The sequence below is a fragment of the Megalopta genalis genome, chromosome 8 (assembly GCF_051020955.1).
Source record: "Megalopta genalis isolate 19385.01 chromosome 8, iyMegGena1_principal, whole genome shotgun sequence".
NCBI lineage: Eukaryota > Metazoa > Arthropoda > Insecta > Hymenoptera > Halictidae > Megalopta > Megalopta genalis.
The window spans coordinates 7,171,734-7,190,649 of record NC_135020.1 but is presented as its reverse complement, the minus strand read 5'-3'; the positions used below and the strand labels follow the sequence as shown (position 1 = coordinate 7,190,649).

At 35.5% G+C, this 18,916-nt stretch overlaps 2 protein-coding genes across 5 annotated transcripts; one reads left to right on the top strand and one right to left on the bottom strand.

The window, feature by feature from the left end:
• The first annotated feature begins 2,454 nt into the window (after positions 1–2,454).
• On the top strand, positions 2,455–8,721 carry LOC117225089 (leukocyte receptor cluster member 8). Of its 3 annotated transcripts, none has more exons than XM_033478407.2 (6): positions 2,455–2,613; positions 2,696–2,834; positions 3,446–3,855; positions 3,933–5,092; positions 5,166–5,499; positions 6,427–7,284. In XM_033478407.2, exons 2-6 carry the CDS (start codon positions 2,767–2,769, stop codon positions 6,795–6,797), a joined length of 2,343 nt encoding a protein of 780 aa, XP_033334298.2. In that variant the 5' UTR covers positions 2,455–2,613; positions 2,696–2,766; the 3' UTR covers positions 6,798–7,284. The 3 variants fall into 3 exon arrangements, with proteins under 3 accessions (XP_033334298.2, XP_033334299.2, XP_033334297.1); XM_033478408.2 differs by having other exon boundaries at positions 2,463–2,610; XM_033478406.2 differs by adding an exon at positions 7,306–8,721 and having other exon boundaries at positions 2,484–2,834; positions 6,427–6,634.
• A 726-nt stretch (positions 8,722–9,447) lies between these two features.
• Pka-R1 (protein kinase, cAMP-dependent, regulatory subunit type 1) lies at positions 9,448–18,659 on the bottom strand. 2 transcript variants are annotated; one of them, XM_033478409.2, is made up of 5 exons: positions 18,288–18,659; positions 12,878–13,187; positions 11,319–11,585; positions 10,800–11,003; positions 9,448–10,714 (listed from the first exon to the last, which is right to left on the bottom strand). In XM_033478409.2, the coding sequence occupies exons 1-5, from the start codon at positions 18,582–18,584 to the stop codon at positions 10,542–10,544; spliced, it is 1,251 nt and encodes a 416-aa protein (XP_033334300.1). In that variant the 5' UTR covers positions 18,585–18,659; the 3' UTR covers positions 9,448–10,541. The 2 variants fall into 2 exon arrangements, with proteins under 2 accessions (XP_033334300.1, XP_076380416.1); XM_076524301.1 differs by lacking the exon at positions 18,288–18,659 and adding an exon at positions 15,425–15,636.
• Between the last annotated feature and the right edge of the window lie 257 nt (positions 18,660–18,916).

Sequence of the window (18,916 nt, the reverse complement as noted above, 5' to 3'; positions counted from 1 at the left end):
TGATAGCGAACATGGGAAACAGACGGCGTGAATAATCGTCCAATTACTTTTCTCCGAATGCTAATCTTTCGTTTACCTAATTGTTTACTAGGCTATGTAATAGGACGAGCGAGATAAACGTTGCTAATATGTAGATTACGGAATAGCCTGAAATACAGAAGTTCGTCCAAGTTTAGCTTATTTATCTTCGTAAATGCTTTCAGCCGAGATTTAAAACTTACGAAATGGAAAATATATATAACTATTTCTAACTAACCATTTCTAATTAAAACAAGTATAATAAAGATTTATATATTATATATATTTTTTATTATATATACATGCATATATTATTTATATATTATATAAGATTTATATATAAAAATTTCCAACTGATGTCTGTTTCGGTTACAGTTTCTATTTTGATTTTAATATCGGGTCCTAAAATCGTCATTTCTTCAGTTCCATATTGGTTCCGAAACAGTTATAGAATCGATTTTTATTCATTTTCTGTGTTATTTATTCTTATTTGTTTAAGTACACAAAGATGCAGATGAGAACATTTAACGAATTTTAATATGTATTATTAAGACTATTATATTGTACAGTTGAACTTTTATCCAAGTTAATTGAGAAAGCATAAAGTATTAGATTAAATATTTATTGATTGATATAATAAATAGCTTTGTATGTAGAGATTGCTTTAGGCCAATTTATTTATGTGAACATATTTTGACAATGATTAGTTCAGGCATAGAAGGTTCGGCAATTCAAGGTTTTGGTATATTTTTATATTTCATTTTTTATATTAACTACAATGTAAAATGAAGTAGAAGTTAAAAAGAAGAAACCGAAACTTTTATTTATTAAGTTCTTATCCTGAATAGTATGCAAAATAGTTGTTTCATTTATTTCATCGTTTTATTAGAAATCAATAATTTTGTGAAAAATGCGCACATATCGTAATCCGCAGGTGTAATAACTAATGATACCAATTGTGAAAAAATCGTTAAAAGAATCCGTCTTCCGAACCCATAGAACCGGAAGAAATAGTAAAAGTACCAATACGAGAATCAAATTAGAAACCGAAATAGATAACAGTAGCAAATTTTGGTTCCCTATAAGAATTATTCCAAATACAGATTCTTCGTAACTGTTCCAAAAACCAAAATCAATATTGAAATCACCCTAGATCATCAAACGATAAAAATCTTTTCCTACAATCGCAGAATCATCTTTTAATGAGACATGTACTTAATAATGTAAACAATGCAAACAACAGGGTTATCTACTGACACTTTGCACAAATTTGTATGTAACACAAAATTTATTTTATATTTGCTCGATGTGCGAAAGAATTATTACACTTTTGCCAGTTTTAGAAGTACATTACAATACATAATTCAATGTATGTACATAAATAATAAATAGGCTACTTATCTATTCATTGTTGCTCACATAAAAATCACTAATTCTGTTCCGAAGTGTTCCATTGGAAACGAATGCATTAACTTCTGAAATCTGTACAACTTCTTACTCAGAGTATTCTTTGAACCGTACATACTTATTCAAATACTAGTACAAGAAGAAACCTTACGGGGGCACTAGTGGCGTTTTCTTGAAAATACCGTTAAAGAACTAGGTACATATAGCAATTTGTTCCAGCAGTACTTCAACGTAGTTTTAACCCTCGCAAAGCAGATGCTTCCGTTGCAACCGTAATTGCATATTATTTGTTCTTTTATTTAAATATTTGTATACATACTTATTTGAGATAAATTCTGATGTCCTTAGTAAATATCATACAAATAGCTAAGGAAACTAAATGCTCGATACTTACGAAAGCAGCATTTAAAATTATAGTAAGAGGAAATATTAAGTTCTTAAATGAAATAGTATAGAATAATCTTTATCTATTTCTAAAATTAGAAATTAATTCGAATTCAATCTGTTAATAAATCATATTCTTCAAACTAGTAATAATATTTATTAATAGTCCTTTTTATTCTACGTTGAATGTACATGTACGTCCAAAGAGCGCGTAAAAAGTTAAATAACAATGTTCGATACATATAGAAGTAAAATAATAATTGACATTGAATCTATTGTACGTAATAATATTATCTAGAATAAATATGTACAAATAATATCAATTTAGCGACAAAAATAGAAAATACAGTTGCACTAAAACTACTGCAGTCTTTCACTTCCGGAAATAGTGGCAGTTCTGCGGGAAATGATTTGATAACAAAGTTTGTAATGTGTCAGATCAAAAAAATCTCTTTTTCCTTCTTTATTTTTGCGTTCTTCCGCTCTTTCTACAGAACTGTCTTTGCCTTTTCTGTACTTTTAGTGAACGTGCACCTCACTAATTGCTTTACTGACTAGTATCTGACTAACCAAAATCAAATTTAAATACAAATTGTCACGTTATAGGGGGCGCGTCAATAGCTGACAGGTTCGGCCAGTGCTGCCGCCTAACAATAAAGAGTGGAGTGTAATTCATCGACTCCATTTTATCTTGTCGAGAGAAGCTTTTGTCGTTACGTGTTCAACGCATTACAGTTCAATAAAGTACTGTTTCATACGTGAATATGTTTTAAAAAAAACGCCTTCTGCTTGGACTGATTCGTGGTAATACACACAGTGATTACGACGGTGAAACGTAAAGTGTAAAATTGTTTAAGCAATTTTGATTTTTTCCACGGTATGTCAGAGGGCGAGGCTACAGCATCGCAGAAGAAACAGCAGCCATTTCAGCAACAGCCACAAATCGGAGTAGGCTTGATGGCAAACATGGCATGGCAATACCCCTCGCCAAACAATTTACACAATATGTTCCCTCCATATTCAGGGTAAAATTCTTTTATAATACCTTTCCATACTAATACTCTCGCTCGTTATACAATGGGCGGAATGAGTCAGACGTAGACATGTCGATTGGTTACAACGCAGTTACAGGGAACGTTACACAAAGAAAAGTTCTAGATTGATTTTGTATTTGCTTTCAAGTCTTGCTTATTGAAATTCAGGAATAACTTATAATAAATAAATTATAGCCGTAGGTGTATGATCTATATCGAGAAATTGATTGATGAATTAAAAAAAATTCAACAGCTGACCTAATTTCAAAGCAAGATATAGAACGCAAATACTTATATATAAATCTTTCGGACACTTACGCCACATTATGCTGTATAAGCTTTCATTTGTATATGTATCCTATATTGAAAAAATAAGGGCATGGATTTCGCGCTATGATAATTTAAAAAACAATTTTTTTCTCGTTATGCAAAAGATTTGTTTACAAAATAAATTTTTACGAATTTAAATTCACCGTAAAAAATGCTATAAAAACATATATTTTCAAAAATTTGTCTTGAAAAATACTGATAGTTGATTCTCACATCATTGTTCTCCTTTAAGCTTTACCATATTTCCGAACACTATGTATTCTTTGTTGCAGACAATTGTATGGACCTGGATACCAAGGTGTACCTCATCAAGGGCAAATATTTAATTACTATCATACAATGATGCCTGGATATGGACAACCTTTTAATCCACAGCAGATGCAACAGCAGCAGCATCAACAACAGCAACAACAACAGCAGCAGCAACCACAGCAACAGCAGCAGCAACAACAGGGCAACAATCAAGGAAAACAACTTCATCAACAGCCTCCTGTACCTGGGACACCAATGTCTCTAGAGGATGAATCGGATCTTCCTCCTCTACCACCTGGGCCACCTCCATCTGTTCCACAATCACAACAACACAATAATCAAGTGCAACAGACTATGCAGCCTCATCCAGGATATATGTACAACTCCTTTCCTTATGGAAACTGGAATGGAATGCACAGTGACATGTCTCGTAAGTCTTCTCCAATATGTAAAAGAATAATCTTATTACTTCAAAAGATGTTTAACAATGCATGTGCTTGGTTTTAGAATACAACAATCAAATTCGTTTCAACTTACAAAACAAGAAGAACGGTATGCCCTTTACTCCGTCCAGCAATAGTGGGGCTGCAAAGAAAAAACGTAAGCGGAACAAAAACTTAGCAGCACAATTCAACAATAGCTTTCAGGCGAACAGTCCCACCACTACTTTTGTACCGGGTCCCAATTTGAAGACAGAACTACCACCCCTACCCCCTGCACAGCGTGAGGTAGCAGCTCCTCCTCCACCGACTGAAGAATCCCCTGCTCCTTCTAAACCTGCTACTACCACTGTTAACACAACTCCTAGTGCTGGTACTCCAGCGGTAGGTACTCCCTCCGTCGTGACAACTCCCAGCCCTGTCGGAGACTGGCCTGACAGCTTGAAGAACTACGTGAACAGATGCTACGAAAAGTGCAAAACGGCCGTGGATAAGGATCAAGTCGAGATTATATTAAAGGGAAAGATTACACGCGCTGCGAACGATGGCTCGCTATGGGTGAAGGATTGGGACCAAGAACCTTTACCTAGCATCCACAGCGAACGCATGACAATGACGATCAAACCTCAGAAACCGGCGTTAAAGTTGAACAATTTGGCGAATCCGCTGATCACTGCACAGGGAGGCTTGCGCAAGCCAGGCCTCTCTACTTCTCTTGGGGCTCGGCTTGGTGCGCGTCTCTCTGTGAGTCACAAACGGTCGAGATCAAGGTCGCGGACTAGATCTAGATCAAGATCCAGATCGAAGTCAAGATCAAGGTCGAGGTCCAGATCGAAGTCGAGATCGCGTTCCAACACACGTAGCCCACCATCTCGAAAGTACAGGCGTAGCACGTCGTCGTCGTCCAACGTTAGCGATCACGATTACAAGTCGTTAAAGACGAAAAAATCTACTAAAAGCAAACAAAATCACAGCAGCAAGAAAACAAAGAAGACTAAACAGATGAAATCACATTTCTATTCAGAGTTTGGTTTAGCTACAGGAAACACCGAGGAACTAGGATCCAAGGAGAAACTGCAACAACGCGCTGCAAGATTCAACGACAGTATTTCCAGGACCGTCAGCAACGGTGTTAAAGATGATTCCTCGGCAGAGTTTGACTTAACTGGTCTTCACATTGTTGGCACATGCAAGGATATAGAAAAACCGTATTTGCGGCTGACATCTGTAAGATTCTGTTTCATTAACGAGATTACCTATTTGAATAACATATTCAATATTTATTATTTATCTATTACAGGCTCCAGCTCCCTCCGCTGTACGTCCGGTAAGTGTACTTCAAAATTCTTTGGCACATGTCAAGAAACGTTGGGTGGCTGAACAAGACTATAGATATGCTTGTGATCAACTTAAATCCATTCGGCAAGATCTTACCGTCCAAGGTATCAGAGATGCATTTACAGTCCATGTGTATGAGACGCATGCCCGTGTAGCTCTAGAAAAAGGCGATCATGAAGAGTTCAATCAGTGCCAGACACAGCTAAGGATGCTGTATCAAGATGTTGGCGGAGAAAATCGGTGTGAATTCATCGCATACCGAATACTGTATTATATTTTCACAAAAAATTCCCAAGGCAAGGAACGTTCAAAAACCTTTCAGATGAGATGCGAAATATACAGGATGTCCCAAAAATGTCTCGCAATACGGAAATGTGGGGTAGCTGAGGTCATTTGAAGTAACTTTTTCCTTTGCAAAAATGCAATCTGCGGCTTCGTTTACGAGTTATTAACGGAAAACACTGACCAATGAAAGGTGACAGCGCGAAGTTCGAGACCCCGCAGCACGAGGCTTTGACAGAAGGTCGGGACGGACTCGAGCCGCGTTCGAAGTATTGAACAAGTCACGAAGCGTGAACTTCCCGGATTTTTTTTTTACTACGTAAAAGTGATATTTTTAAGAAAAACGCTGTTCACCCCTACTTTAGAACGTCTGATATTTACTAATTTTTCGGACCCGAAATAGTATGTAGTTTAACCGTGACAGCCGTTTTAATTTTCTGGTGTGTATGACACCTCATGTGTACCATATGAAATTTTTATGTAAGGTGTTGATTTTTATTCCGTGTCCGAACAGAATTCAACGAATGATTTGCAAAGCTGATTTAATAATAAATAATCGCGTTAAGGGACGTAAAGGATTTGTTTATTAGAGAAATATGAAAAATATTATCAATAAGAAGATTATTATTTTATATATATTTATTATTATTATTATATATTAAGCAGGTTGCATTTTCGCAAAGGAGAAAGTTACTTAGAATGAACTCAGCTACTCCACATTTTTGTATTGCGAGACATTTTTGGGACACCCTGTACTCATCCTATTACGATCTCTACAAATAAAATGTTCATACTGATCTTAGCGTAAATAATATAAAGACATTGTATTATGAACAAATGAAACATATTATATGATTGATACTAAATACATTGAACATCTTATCTGTAAAAATACTTGAAATTTATCTGAAAAAGAGAATTAATTCTACTTTTTGTTGCAGATTTAACAACAATTTTAGCCGCTTTATCGAAGGAAGACAAAAACGATGAGTGCATAAAACATGCACTGAAAGTACGTTCAGCTTGGTGGTTGGGCAACTTCCATGCCTTCTTCAAACTGTACGCAGTCGCTCCGAGAATGGCGGCCTTCCTAATGGATTGGTTTGTTTCAAGAGAACGCAAGAATGCATTGAAGTGCATGCTGAAGTCGTACGTACTGATTATTTTGTTAGCCATTATCCATTTATATTTGTTAAAGCATCTTCAAATCGTATTTCACAGCACTTTTTTTTTACGAACATTAATACCATTAATAGTAAACATCTCCCTTTACAGATCACATTTTATGAACTTCTTTCTTATATTGCCTTAAAATGATCTATGTTATATTATTTTTCTTTTTTTTTCTAAATGTTTAACATCTTGTAGAATAGTGACACATTAAAAACCATATCTTTTACCATCAAAATAATTAATTTCGTTGACTTGGAAGTGTTAGTTAAGTAATATTCATAAAACTATAAATTATTTCGCTTTACAGATGTGAATAAATGAAACATATTAGCGCATAGTTATGAAATATATTTCCATCTATCTATTGGAAATATATTTATCATCGTCATAATTACTCATCTTTAAAAATTGTCAATTTTTCAAATTTATACAGGTATACATCGTTGTGCAGAGAAGGGTGGAAAAATGAACAATTTTTTTCATCATGTGTAATCGTATAAAGATTTCTGTTACAGGACATCGTAGCTGAAAAATAATTAGTTTTATATGTACATATATGTTCAATTACTATTTATCACTATTATAATTTCTAACGAACACGCGAATTACATACACTTATCTAATGATACATTTCTTCTACTGTTTAGCTACCGGCAAAATTTGGCGGTTGATTTCGTCGTGGCAGAATTGGCCTTTGAATCTTTGGACAAGTTTTATGAATTTGTCAATGAATTCGGGTTGGTTTATGCTGATCCTGAACAACATCTAATCGACTGCAAGACAAGCAGTGGTTCTCTAGGTGCTTGGTAAAAGCAACATCAATCTCTAGTTTTTCGTGGAAGCCACATAAACAGATCGATTATTCCTCGTCGTGCACACTGATAGGCGCAAGTCCTCCTCGTGCACGTGCCCTATATACACGTCGTCCTGTTACGATGATTCTTCTCGCTGTTCTCTTTACGATCATTGTTCTTCTTTGATCGACATCAATCGATCGAGCAACAGTTTTGTATATGAGAATCCTTCCCACGATAAATCTGTACATAATACAAATCTCAATCTCGGCCCGCCATAACATTTGACGTTAAATAACGTTACGTATTCGTGGGTTCGAGCAAATTGTACAAAGGATCAGGGTGATTGGTTTCCGGTCATTCGCAACTACCTCAATTCGAACTCGGTATGAAACCGGGCTTCTAGCGAATTAAGAAAACGAAAAAACATTAAAAAAAGAAAAGAAGGAAACAACGAATCGTCTTTCGGGGGAACAGTTCTCGTCGGTTCAAACTTCGAGTTCTTCGATAAACAAAGTCCCTCCCGTTCGTTGATCGTTGCCTGTTATCGCTTGTCGTCTCTGGTAAATTGTGTAAACGTCTTTTTAAATGCGTCCTGCAACGGAACCGGAATTTTTTAAACCTGGTTGCCAGTCCTTTCGCCCAATTGATAATACTTCACGGTTTACCTCACTGGGGAGCTTTGGCATTCTATGGATGAAGGAAGTAAAGAGTGGGAGTCGACAGAACCTATTCGTGCGGAAATGAAGAGTGGCATCAGGCCGTGGACTACGAGTCTTGAGGAGTTTTTTTTTGTAAGATCGAGGAGCCCGAAAGGATACAGGCATGCTGGGTAAAATGTTCGTGGTGAAGAAGAGAAGGAAGACAGCCTCGACGGAGACCGATGGGTTGTGCCTTTCTTATTGGGTACCATTATAAGGCATTGACTCTGTGGATATAGTTGGCGTTACGTGTTCAAAGATCGACGGCTAGGAACTTTTAATCGGGACAAATCTATTTGGCGTCGAATCGCCAATCGCGTGTGATATAAGTGATTTATTTTTATCTTTTTAAGTGTTTACTGCAGGACAATGTTTTTTCTTCTCCTTTAATTAATCTCCGTTATCGATTCTCGGTTCTCGAGAATGTTCTCTCTATTCCTCTGCCCATATGGAAACGACATCGGGTACACATCATCATAATTAGGAGAAGAAAGAAAGGGACATTTTTCATTGTATGATTGCATTCGAGTATGGGTACTGTGTATAATAAATTATTTAATTTTTCGGATGTTATATTACTTTTTAATGCGTTATACACTGGAACCTAACGGATTTACAGGGAATCTGTTGTAAATTGAAATAAAATGTTTTATTATGTTGTAATTTGAACCTCCTCGTGACCTGAATATTATAGGAAAGTAATGGCAAAGTTATTTCTATATTCGTTAGACATTATTACTTTGCTAATTCGATATTGTATTCGTGATAGTCCGTAAAAAGTGTTAATCATATAATGTCGTTAATTTTCTGACTCGCCATTTTTTAATAAAATTATATGATTGATTAAATGTATACACATTAATAAGGTACAGCCGATTGCACAAAATATAATCATAATATATAAATACATGGCAGTCAGCATTAGAAGAACAAAACTCTTTGGTTTATGTCTTCTGCATAATGGATTAAAAATAAAGAAGTTAATGTAGAAAGAGAAAAAATGTTGATGCAATACTATTACGTAGTTTAAAATTAAAAGAGACTCTCCAGAAAAATATGTAAATCATCCAAACACTATTGTTTTTAAACAAATTTGTAGATTTGATAAAATTGTAATTAAATATTGCATCAAGTAGCACAATGCTATTTTTACTAAAGTATTAGATATCATCTTCTAAAAGGACCTTTCTTACTTTCTTGGTTCATTCATTGTGCAGATATAAACAAATTCTCAATAAAATTGTGCGAAGCTATATTAAAGCTGCTGCCATTCAGATTCAATATTATACAAATATTCAGGTTTAATATATTTTTCTTTTTATATTTTTTCTTCCTAAATCATACACATATATGTGTACGAATTGATCGCTACATATTGTGAAATGCATATAATAATTATATATATTCCAAACATTCTTACAGAACGATCAAGTTCGCTTCAATAAAATTTAACACAATAAATAACAGAAATTAAATACTGTCATAACAAAGAAATTGAAGGTACAGAATTTCAAATTTCAAATACTTTATAATAACGCGATAAAATGACTTTTTCCTTCACTCCTCTGAACATAAATATTCCGTAAAATAAACGCACGATTTACCAAAATCCTCGGGTTCCCGTGAATTAATTGGTAATACTTTCAAGAAAAGTTCGTGTAAAAGACAAGGACCGAAGTCGTATAGCGACGTGTTGCAAGTTACAAAGTGCGTAGTAACATTATGTATTGCGATGTTTCCAATAGTTCAATTTATGTAAATTTGAATTTCATATATACTATCACCGTCTTTCAAAACTAGCGTTGTCACTGCTTAAACAGTACACGAACGGGATAAATAACAGCTGTGCTTGCATTACAAAAAGTGTGATAATATGCAACATTTGTTACAGTGCTAAGCAACAGTGTGGCAAAATTGATTTGACTTTTCAACAGATAATCGAGTCCCGTTGTATGTTACAGCATTAATAAGATCCAGTCTGAACATGCTGCAACACTGACTATCCACTCACCCATATGTACAAATCAAAAGCCCAGTCTCCAACATAAAACATTAATGAAGATACGACACGACTAAGTTCAAAAGACGGTCAACGTATATCATAATTCTTAGCGCGCGTATTGGCTGACGTAATATAGTTATCGCCAGACTACAGAAGTTCATTTGTTGCAAACATCAATCTAAACAGAACTTCTTCACGAATGGAACATAAATTGTTTTAATCTCCGTTCTTCTAAACTGATTAAAAAAAAAAAGAAAAAGTAAACTCTCATGAACATCCGCAGTCTAGCTATTACTTACATATTACTTAAATAAAAAAATGTTAACAGTATGATGAAACAGTAGTTCCACGAAGAAAATCAGGGCGACTGACACTTGGACAGCAATTTATACGGACAAAGACACGAAACTGTTATACTGCGTAATGTTGCGTTTCAGGATGTCTGCACAAGGGCCCAGAACTCTCTCGAACCTTGCCCTATCCAGTTTTACACATTTCAAAGGGCCACGTGCCACAACTGTCGCAGCTCTTGGCCTGTCTAACAACAACGCAATCTCACCTGCAATTAATAGCTTATGTGAGACACCTTCTTTTGCTACAGTTCATAAAGTAAATTTCATCCGCAAAATCATCTTCAAGCATACCGAAATAATCAGATGGTCCTAAGCGACCCACTTCTGACGGTTCTTCGTTCTCCGAACGCTGTTGGAGGACCACAGCAGTGCCCTCTACAATTATATAAAAGTCTTCACCAGGTTCACCCTGTCGAACTATCGTCTCGCCGTCATCAAATGCTACGGGTTCCAAAGCATCGGCTACCGTCAGCCGTTCCCACTTATCCAGAGACTCTAAACATAGATCAGTCATTATGTAATCTATTTATAAACGATATCGTCCACAATATGTACTTGGTAGTAACGGCATCGTATAAGAGAAAATTGGAATCAACTATATAAAAGTAGGGGTAAATGTTCACAAAAAGGAAGGTACTTCTGATTTTTATGACCTTAACAATATATTTGAAGGTAATCAAAAGTCAGAGCTGGTCCCCATTTTGTGCATCCCTTTTCTTGTATAGATTCATAAGAGAAACTCTCACTTATTACATATTCTGCCGTGTTCATTTCCTCGCTACAACGTTTGTACAACATGTTCGCACTCACCTAAAATAGATACTCTAGAAAGGAATTCTTCATACATCTTCCGCTTTCTTATGGTGGAGCCCATTAGGATTCTGCGATAAGAATCTCTATCAATTCCCCATAACTTGACGTCCGTTTTCGCTCGTACGGTCGCAGCGCGAGGTGTGCCATAGATCAGAGCCAATTCACCAAAACTTCCGCCTTCTCTGATCGTGGTGGCAAGCTCGCCGTTAACAAATATTTCAACTTCTCCTTGATCGATCACGTAGAAATTGTCTCCCTCGTCCCCTAATCAAGTGTAACACAATTTTCAGATCAATTACCGTACTTAATCGTTTTAACAAAAGTCTATTGTATATTAAGCGATGCGTCATAAATAGGAGACACTTAAGTGGATCCTTTGATGAAACCACAACCTTCATGCTACCCAACAAGTAATTAACCCTCGAACGTTCGACCGTTCAACATTGATACGAAGACTGAAGGTTTTATGACCCCTACAATTTTAGAACTGAAAAGTTTAATGCTAGAACTAGGAGAGGGAAAAAAATAAATCAAAAGATGTAGTTGTGCTTGAATGCGAGAAAAGTAAATCATTCACTGAGTTTAGTAGAAAACAATACTGTGCAAAAGCAATTGTTGTATAAGAGACAGAACTTTGTAGGTTTATGGAAGAGTTTGGTGTAACGAGTTAAAGAACATCGTTTTTGTTCAAAGTCGATGATAAAATCTTACAAAAATATTTCTCAAAAGATATGTAGCAAAACTCGATAAAATAAGGCAGCTTTAGCTGATTTTACGACAGACCGGCTGATACAGTCAGATACGTGTATACAACTAATATTCAACAGAATTTTAAAATCGTGTAGCAATAATCATATAAAAGAAAGAATGGAAAGTTTATCGCGAAATATTTAAAAAAATCTGGCAAACTCAAAGACTTAAGATTATAATTAAACTAGAATGTAAAAAGTAACGAAGGCACAAGTATTATACTACACGTAATGCTGAAACGAGATCTTTTCATCTGCCAATAATGCAAAATGTTCGTGGAGGTAACATATGTAGGACGCGCAACGGGTAAATAGATCCGCAGTAATAGAGTGCCGGAATCTCAAGACTATGAAACCGGCGGGAATTACACTTGGAAAAAAACGAGTTCCTCTAATGAGGCAAAACACGCGGCTATGAAATTTTCATGAATACACTTTTACAATCAATACACGTTTAAATATTTTACTCTTTCCCCTGCAAAATTGTTCAGATAAATATAAACTTATTCTTCAAAATTCTAGCACTTTTCAATTCTTTATTTTCTAACTTAAAAATATGGTCATGCTGCCAGAACGCTTATGACACATTTCTAGATTATGAGTTTTCGATAAATATAGCAGAGATGTTACATTTTACGGCACAGGGGCCAACTTTCTTGACGATGGGCTGGATTGCAACATTATTTATAGCTTTCCGTATAATTTTGAAAAGATTGGTCCAATATATTATTTAAAATGAATTTAAATAATTCGTCAATTTTCAGGAAGTTATACCAGACTGCCCCCATTAAACTTTAAAATTATTACCTTGTCGAATGATTGCCTCGCCAGGTAAGAACGTGACTGGAAACATAGCGTCGAATATGTCAGAACGTTCGTTCTCATCTAAGTGAGCGAAAAGGACGTTCTTAGCGATGGCCTTGCTCAAAGCAGCCATCGTCTTGTAATCCTTAGGCACGACCTTCTTGACATAACTGGTCGCATCCTCCTCGGAGACCGGCTCCGCGGAGATACCACCCCTGCGTCTTGGTACTTGAGGACCTTGCTGACCCGCGGGTATGTCTTCCGTGTCTTCTGGACTGGTTGCGATCTGTTGCTTAGCATCGTGAGCCTGTTCCTAAAAACGTAGAAAAATCAACTAATTTCAGAAAAATACATTATCGGCTCACAAATCCTTTTACTTTAATTATATAAAACTGTTAGCCCCATTCATAAATATGCTATACATATATTTAAATGTTTATTTTAAATTGTTAACATTATAGTGTTTATATGGTTCTACTTGTACGGTACATCATGACGATAGGGTCATCCTAGTTGTTTGTAGAACACTAACCGTGGTACTATACACAAGATCAATATCGCCTCTTTTTATTTGATTTTTCTAAACAAAAGCGATCACGACAACGTCAAGACCTCCGATAGGAAAAGAAGGAGGGACAAGGAGAGAGAATGGTAACACGCTTTTATAAGTCAATTTTGTTTACACATGCGCGGAATAATTACGTGCCCTTCCCCTAATGAAATCACATGCTTCTTGAAATTTCCTGAGCGTGCAGGTTACCCACAAGTGTCAGACGAAATTCCTCTTTCTTGAAGGAGAATGACTTCAAAACAATCTTGAAATTAAATTATAACGATTTAAATAATTTATTCCTAAATTATGGATCTAAAAAATGATTGAAGAGAATACAGGCTAATATGAACGGCAAATAAATTAGTTTCTTTTCTAATGTGCCAGGTCATTTTGGTTCCTTCATGGTGAAAATGAGAGGAAATAAAAATTTCTGTTCGATCATCATTTCCTCTGTCCTTCGGAAGTTCGTCAACGCTCGTTGTAAAATTATACAAGCTCGCGGAGAAAATGTTACACGGTGTACAAACGGCGAGTATGGCTGAAGAAGGTTGGCAAATAATGCCATAGGTCACTTGGCGTTTTCACGGATGAATGGTGTCTCGTACAGCAAACGCCTTCGTAAAAAAACATCCACTTCGTGCGATTCGAGAGATCTTTCATTTCTCTTCGACTGTTTGAATCGGTTTCATTCTAATCATTGCAAACGTCTGGCCACATCGAATAGCAAACAATAAACGTGATACATGTACGTAAGTCGTCCACAATTCTACCACCCACTCCCCTTCCTTCCTGCATCGATCACTAATTTCTTTACAGGACACGATAACCAAGGGCTAATAGTCCATGGAGCTAAGTATTCATTTATAAATTAACAATATTAATAACGCTTTCACGTTTAGTAATACACGACAGAAGTTCCCCTAATTACATTATCATCAACAATATTTCCATGCAACATCCTCATACAGAGTATTCCAAGCTTCAACATGTTCGCTATTTGAACCCCCATGCTTCCTCAAAAATACTTATCCAAAAAACCTTATAACTTCCATTCGTTTTCGCTTTACACTTTAATTCGATCATTTGTATTTTATTCATAATCTCACATTTTAAACAAATACACCAGATTGCAACACAATGATGAGAGAAATAGAAAATTTCACAGTATCTAAAATAGAAAGAGAGCGAATTGTCATCGAAAGATCGTATGAGTGTTAAGCATATACAGTGAGCGAAAAAACTGCTCGAGCTATAACTTTTAATTGGTCAGAAGATGGAAGATACTGCAAAAATAGTTCATATTTAATCGTTTAATTTAACCAATTTCTGAGAACATCAAAATTAAGATCCAGACTATCCACATGGAGTATTGTATGTACTTTGTATAGTATAGGCATATACGGAAACGTTAAAATAACACTATCTCGTGACGAACAGTCGAACTACACTCTAACAATAGCATCGAATTAAAAGGACAATGTCAAGACTAGTCGGTCAATGGTCTTAGCACGTGGTGAAACAGTAGTGTACCTTTAGCTTATTGGGTTAAAAAAAAAAAAAACAATGACAAGACCTATATCGTATAGTTGCACTGTCTATTATTAAAATATTTGCAAATTTCTACTGATTTGCACTGTCTTCTGAAGTTCTTAAAACGGTATGAAACATTTTCTGCACTGAAATAAGTACGAAAACCCAACAAATTACGTAGATATACAAAGCATCTCAAACACAGGCAGTGAAATCTCAAATATTTCTATTCTTTCTAACAGTAAAACGAAAATGTCTGAATCAAAATCTAAATGTTCGAAACCCACGTAATAAAACGAAACTGCAATTCCACTTATCTCTCAGTAGTATGATCTATTTAAAGAATTCACCGAGAAAGAAATTCTGAAAACATTACAACTGAATTTTTTCATGTAAATAATTCAAAGAAATCACACACGATCGCAGACTTTCTTTAACAATAATAAGATTCACACGTGCGGTCATACCTCATCCATTATTTATCCAAATACAAGCCGATAGTGCAGTATGATTTTACGTTAAATATATCCTTCACTGGCAACACGTCACACACATGCACGCACACACTCCAGTTTCGGAAGCGGAAGTTACGGAGAGCAAACTTTTTTACAGTCAAAAGTTACGAACGGAACTAACCGACTGTACGAGGCGCGCGAGAGGACGATCGTGTCTGATGATCGCGACGTCCCGCGTCGCGGCGCTTCGGAATTTTCTAAGGCCTCGCCAAATTCGATTAATACGACAACGATCTTTCGCGGCACGGCGCTCTGCGTGATGTTAGAGGGTAGGGAGGGTCGCTTGTATCGTACTTCGTACTGCTCAAGGAAAAGTAGTACAATACTGCTGGAAATTATCAAAAAATCTAAAGCACCTTTTTTATTTCATGTTAGGTTGATCACACCTGATTTCGCTCAATTCGTTTACATAGCAGATCATGTGATATAAAAATTGGTTTCTCAATTATTCGCTTAAATGGTTCATTCAGTATCGAACAGCTAATTTATAATTTTGCATAAATTTTATTATTACAATTTCATATGGTGTGTTTGGCCTGAGAATGCCCGAATTTGATCTCGTATGTGAAACCACTCTTATTTCTTTTATTGGTGTCATTATATAAGATAAAAAGATAAAAATGGGAACAATGGATAATATATATATATAATATATTAGGTATGTGTGCTTCATGTATGTATGGTATGTTTTTGTTATATTTATAATGTGCTATTCGTCCGCGAGAATGCAACGTAACATATTTCTATGATGTTCTCGATTAAATCGATCGAAAATCAGCAAACGAATCGTGGAGCCGAGCCGTGGGATGCAACGTACTTCCGACGTTGTCAAAAATTTCCGTCGCAACACGTCCCATTTGCACATGTTCGAGGACGTCGCGACGGAACGCGTTACACACAGACTTTCGTGGCTGTTGGCTAAGGTTGCGCGCCTCGTTATATTTCGAGCGTACTTCTATATTTAGAGCGTGCCCTATACAGAGTGTTCGTCGTGGCGGTCTCCGTGGTTTTCTTAAGTTTTCGCGATCATTAGATAAAAGATACCATGGCAACAATTATAGTTCTACTGTCATCTGTTTGTCAGATGATTGTCAGAATCAAGAATGAACAAAACAGGATAAAAACTATCATAGAATTGGGCCAGAATTTTTAACAAATGAATAAGAAAATGAGAAATAGTGAAATGATGTGTGGATAAACTCAAATAACGAGTTAACATGTATTTACTACTTAACAGGTTAATAATTATAATGATCATTCATCGTATACTGTGCGTACCGATCGATCCCTTGACCGTATGTTATAGGGTGCCTCTGATTTCGTAAGATTTAAATCCTCCCGCGCGTTACCGTGCGCGTGGTTCACGGAAAAATGGTAAATAGTATCGATCATTCCTGCCTGATGTAGTCCTGTACCATATAGACTGTAAGAAAGGGGCCACCTAAATCTCTCTGTTGTTTTCGAACATACGAAAATCCTGTCAAGGTCGGTACTGTACAGTTCGAGTGAAAAATAAGATCGCACTTGTCGTAAATAGCCCGTTGGTTACAGTTACGCTTGAATTTATTATGAGGATACAATGTATCGTGTAATAAATAAAAATAACCTTAGAATAACAATACAACGCAGCGGCTTATTCTAAACTACTGATCGTTTATCCCTCCAAAAAAATTGGTGGATGTATCAAACAGTAATCTAAATTAGAATATTTTGAATAGTAAACACTGAGCGCTACAGTAAATTCTACCCAATTGTCCTTTAGCTTGTAAACAAAAATGGACAATTTGGAAATAGGAGATACAAATGTGTTTGCAGAAACACACTTCGCGCCAAATTTTCAACTTGTTAAAAGAACGATTTCATGGTGCACGATTAAAACACTGGCCGAGTTTTAATGCAGATTCGCGATAATTTAAGCGGGCATAGATATTACAAAATGAAAACAAAGAAAACTTAACATTGCAATTACGATTAAACACTTTCAATTACAATCTAAACATAATCCACACACGCACACACACACACACACACAATATAACGATTGCAATTACAACTAAATACTTTGTTGATTTTTCGATAAAAAATGAAATTAAAAAACAAATAATATATTGTCCTGGAAGTCAATAGTAAAGTCTCTCTCTCTCTCTTCAGACGTTTTTAATTTCTTTTCGAATTAGACAGGACAAAACTGCATTTAATTTCATCTTTTCATTTAGTAAGTCCTCTCAAAACCAATCTACTATGAAAAATAACAATTTCGAATAAATATTCGGGATATAAATATGTAATATGTTTCTAATAAAATTATATTTATTCTTTTCCAACAATATTATATTAATTGTTCATTTTTTTTATCAAAAAGCTCCTGTAAAATTATGTATCATCCTTACTTGTCATGACTTCAATCAGGTCATGTTTAATGAACCAATCCAAAAGAAATCGCTTTTTATTTATTGATATAGTAATGTATTAAAAATGGTAACAGTAATCGAAAGTAACATTCATGGATTAAGACTTTTTTCACTCACTATGTATTACTCATACTTCTCAACTCTGTTGAATTCTGTTTGTGTATATATATGTACACACACGCGCGCGCGCGCGCGCGTGCACTCGCGAGTGTGAGTATAAGTATTTGTGTACGGAATAGATAAAATTTACATTCTACATGGATTTATTGCTCTCCTATCTAATTGTTGAAAGACTTTATTGTTCACAGAATAATGTGATACATTCTACATCGTCGAGCAGAACTCAAACGAGTAGACAAAATGAAATCCGAGGTTATTTACAGGCATTGTGATTCAATACATACCCGTTCTAGTTTCTGGAAATACTCCCTTAAGAAAGATATGGGATTTTCAGGACGCCCCACGCACAATTGCACTATACAGTCTTTTAAAACTTGTTGAATATTGTGTCTTTGCACGTATTCCTCGCACTCTCTTAAACTTTGTTCTTCCTCAAGATTCGCCGCCATATTGATGCCCGAAAACGAATACCTTCTCAACGATTCCGTTCTCGACAGGGAACGATGGACGCACTTTCTCGTATCTACAACTCGAATTCTTAATGTAAACAATATTTGCAAGTTTTGCACGAGCGTTATCATGCATTGTTTGGTACGCTGTCAACAGCATAAAAATATATGTCCCGAAGCAATAATTATTAATCAAATATAACGCCATCAACGTTGTGCGCCTACGCAGTTTGTTACAAAAACATTAAACGAATAAAATTTCATTGACTCTCGTTTCACATTCATATATTATATCAAATATTTCAAACTTTTGTGTAAATAATTCCAAAAAATTTGTAATTGATCACCTATAGTAATTTACAAATAATTATGTATGAATTAAATAATATATATATATATATATATATATATATATATATATATATATATTATTTAATTATATGTAATTCCATACTAATCATCGC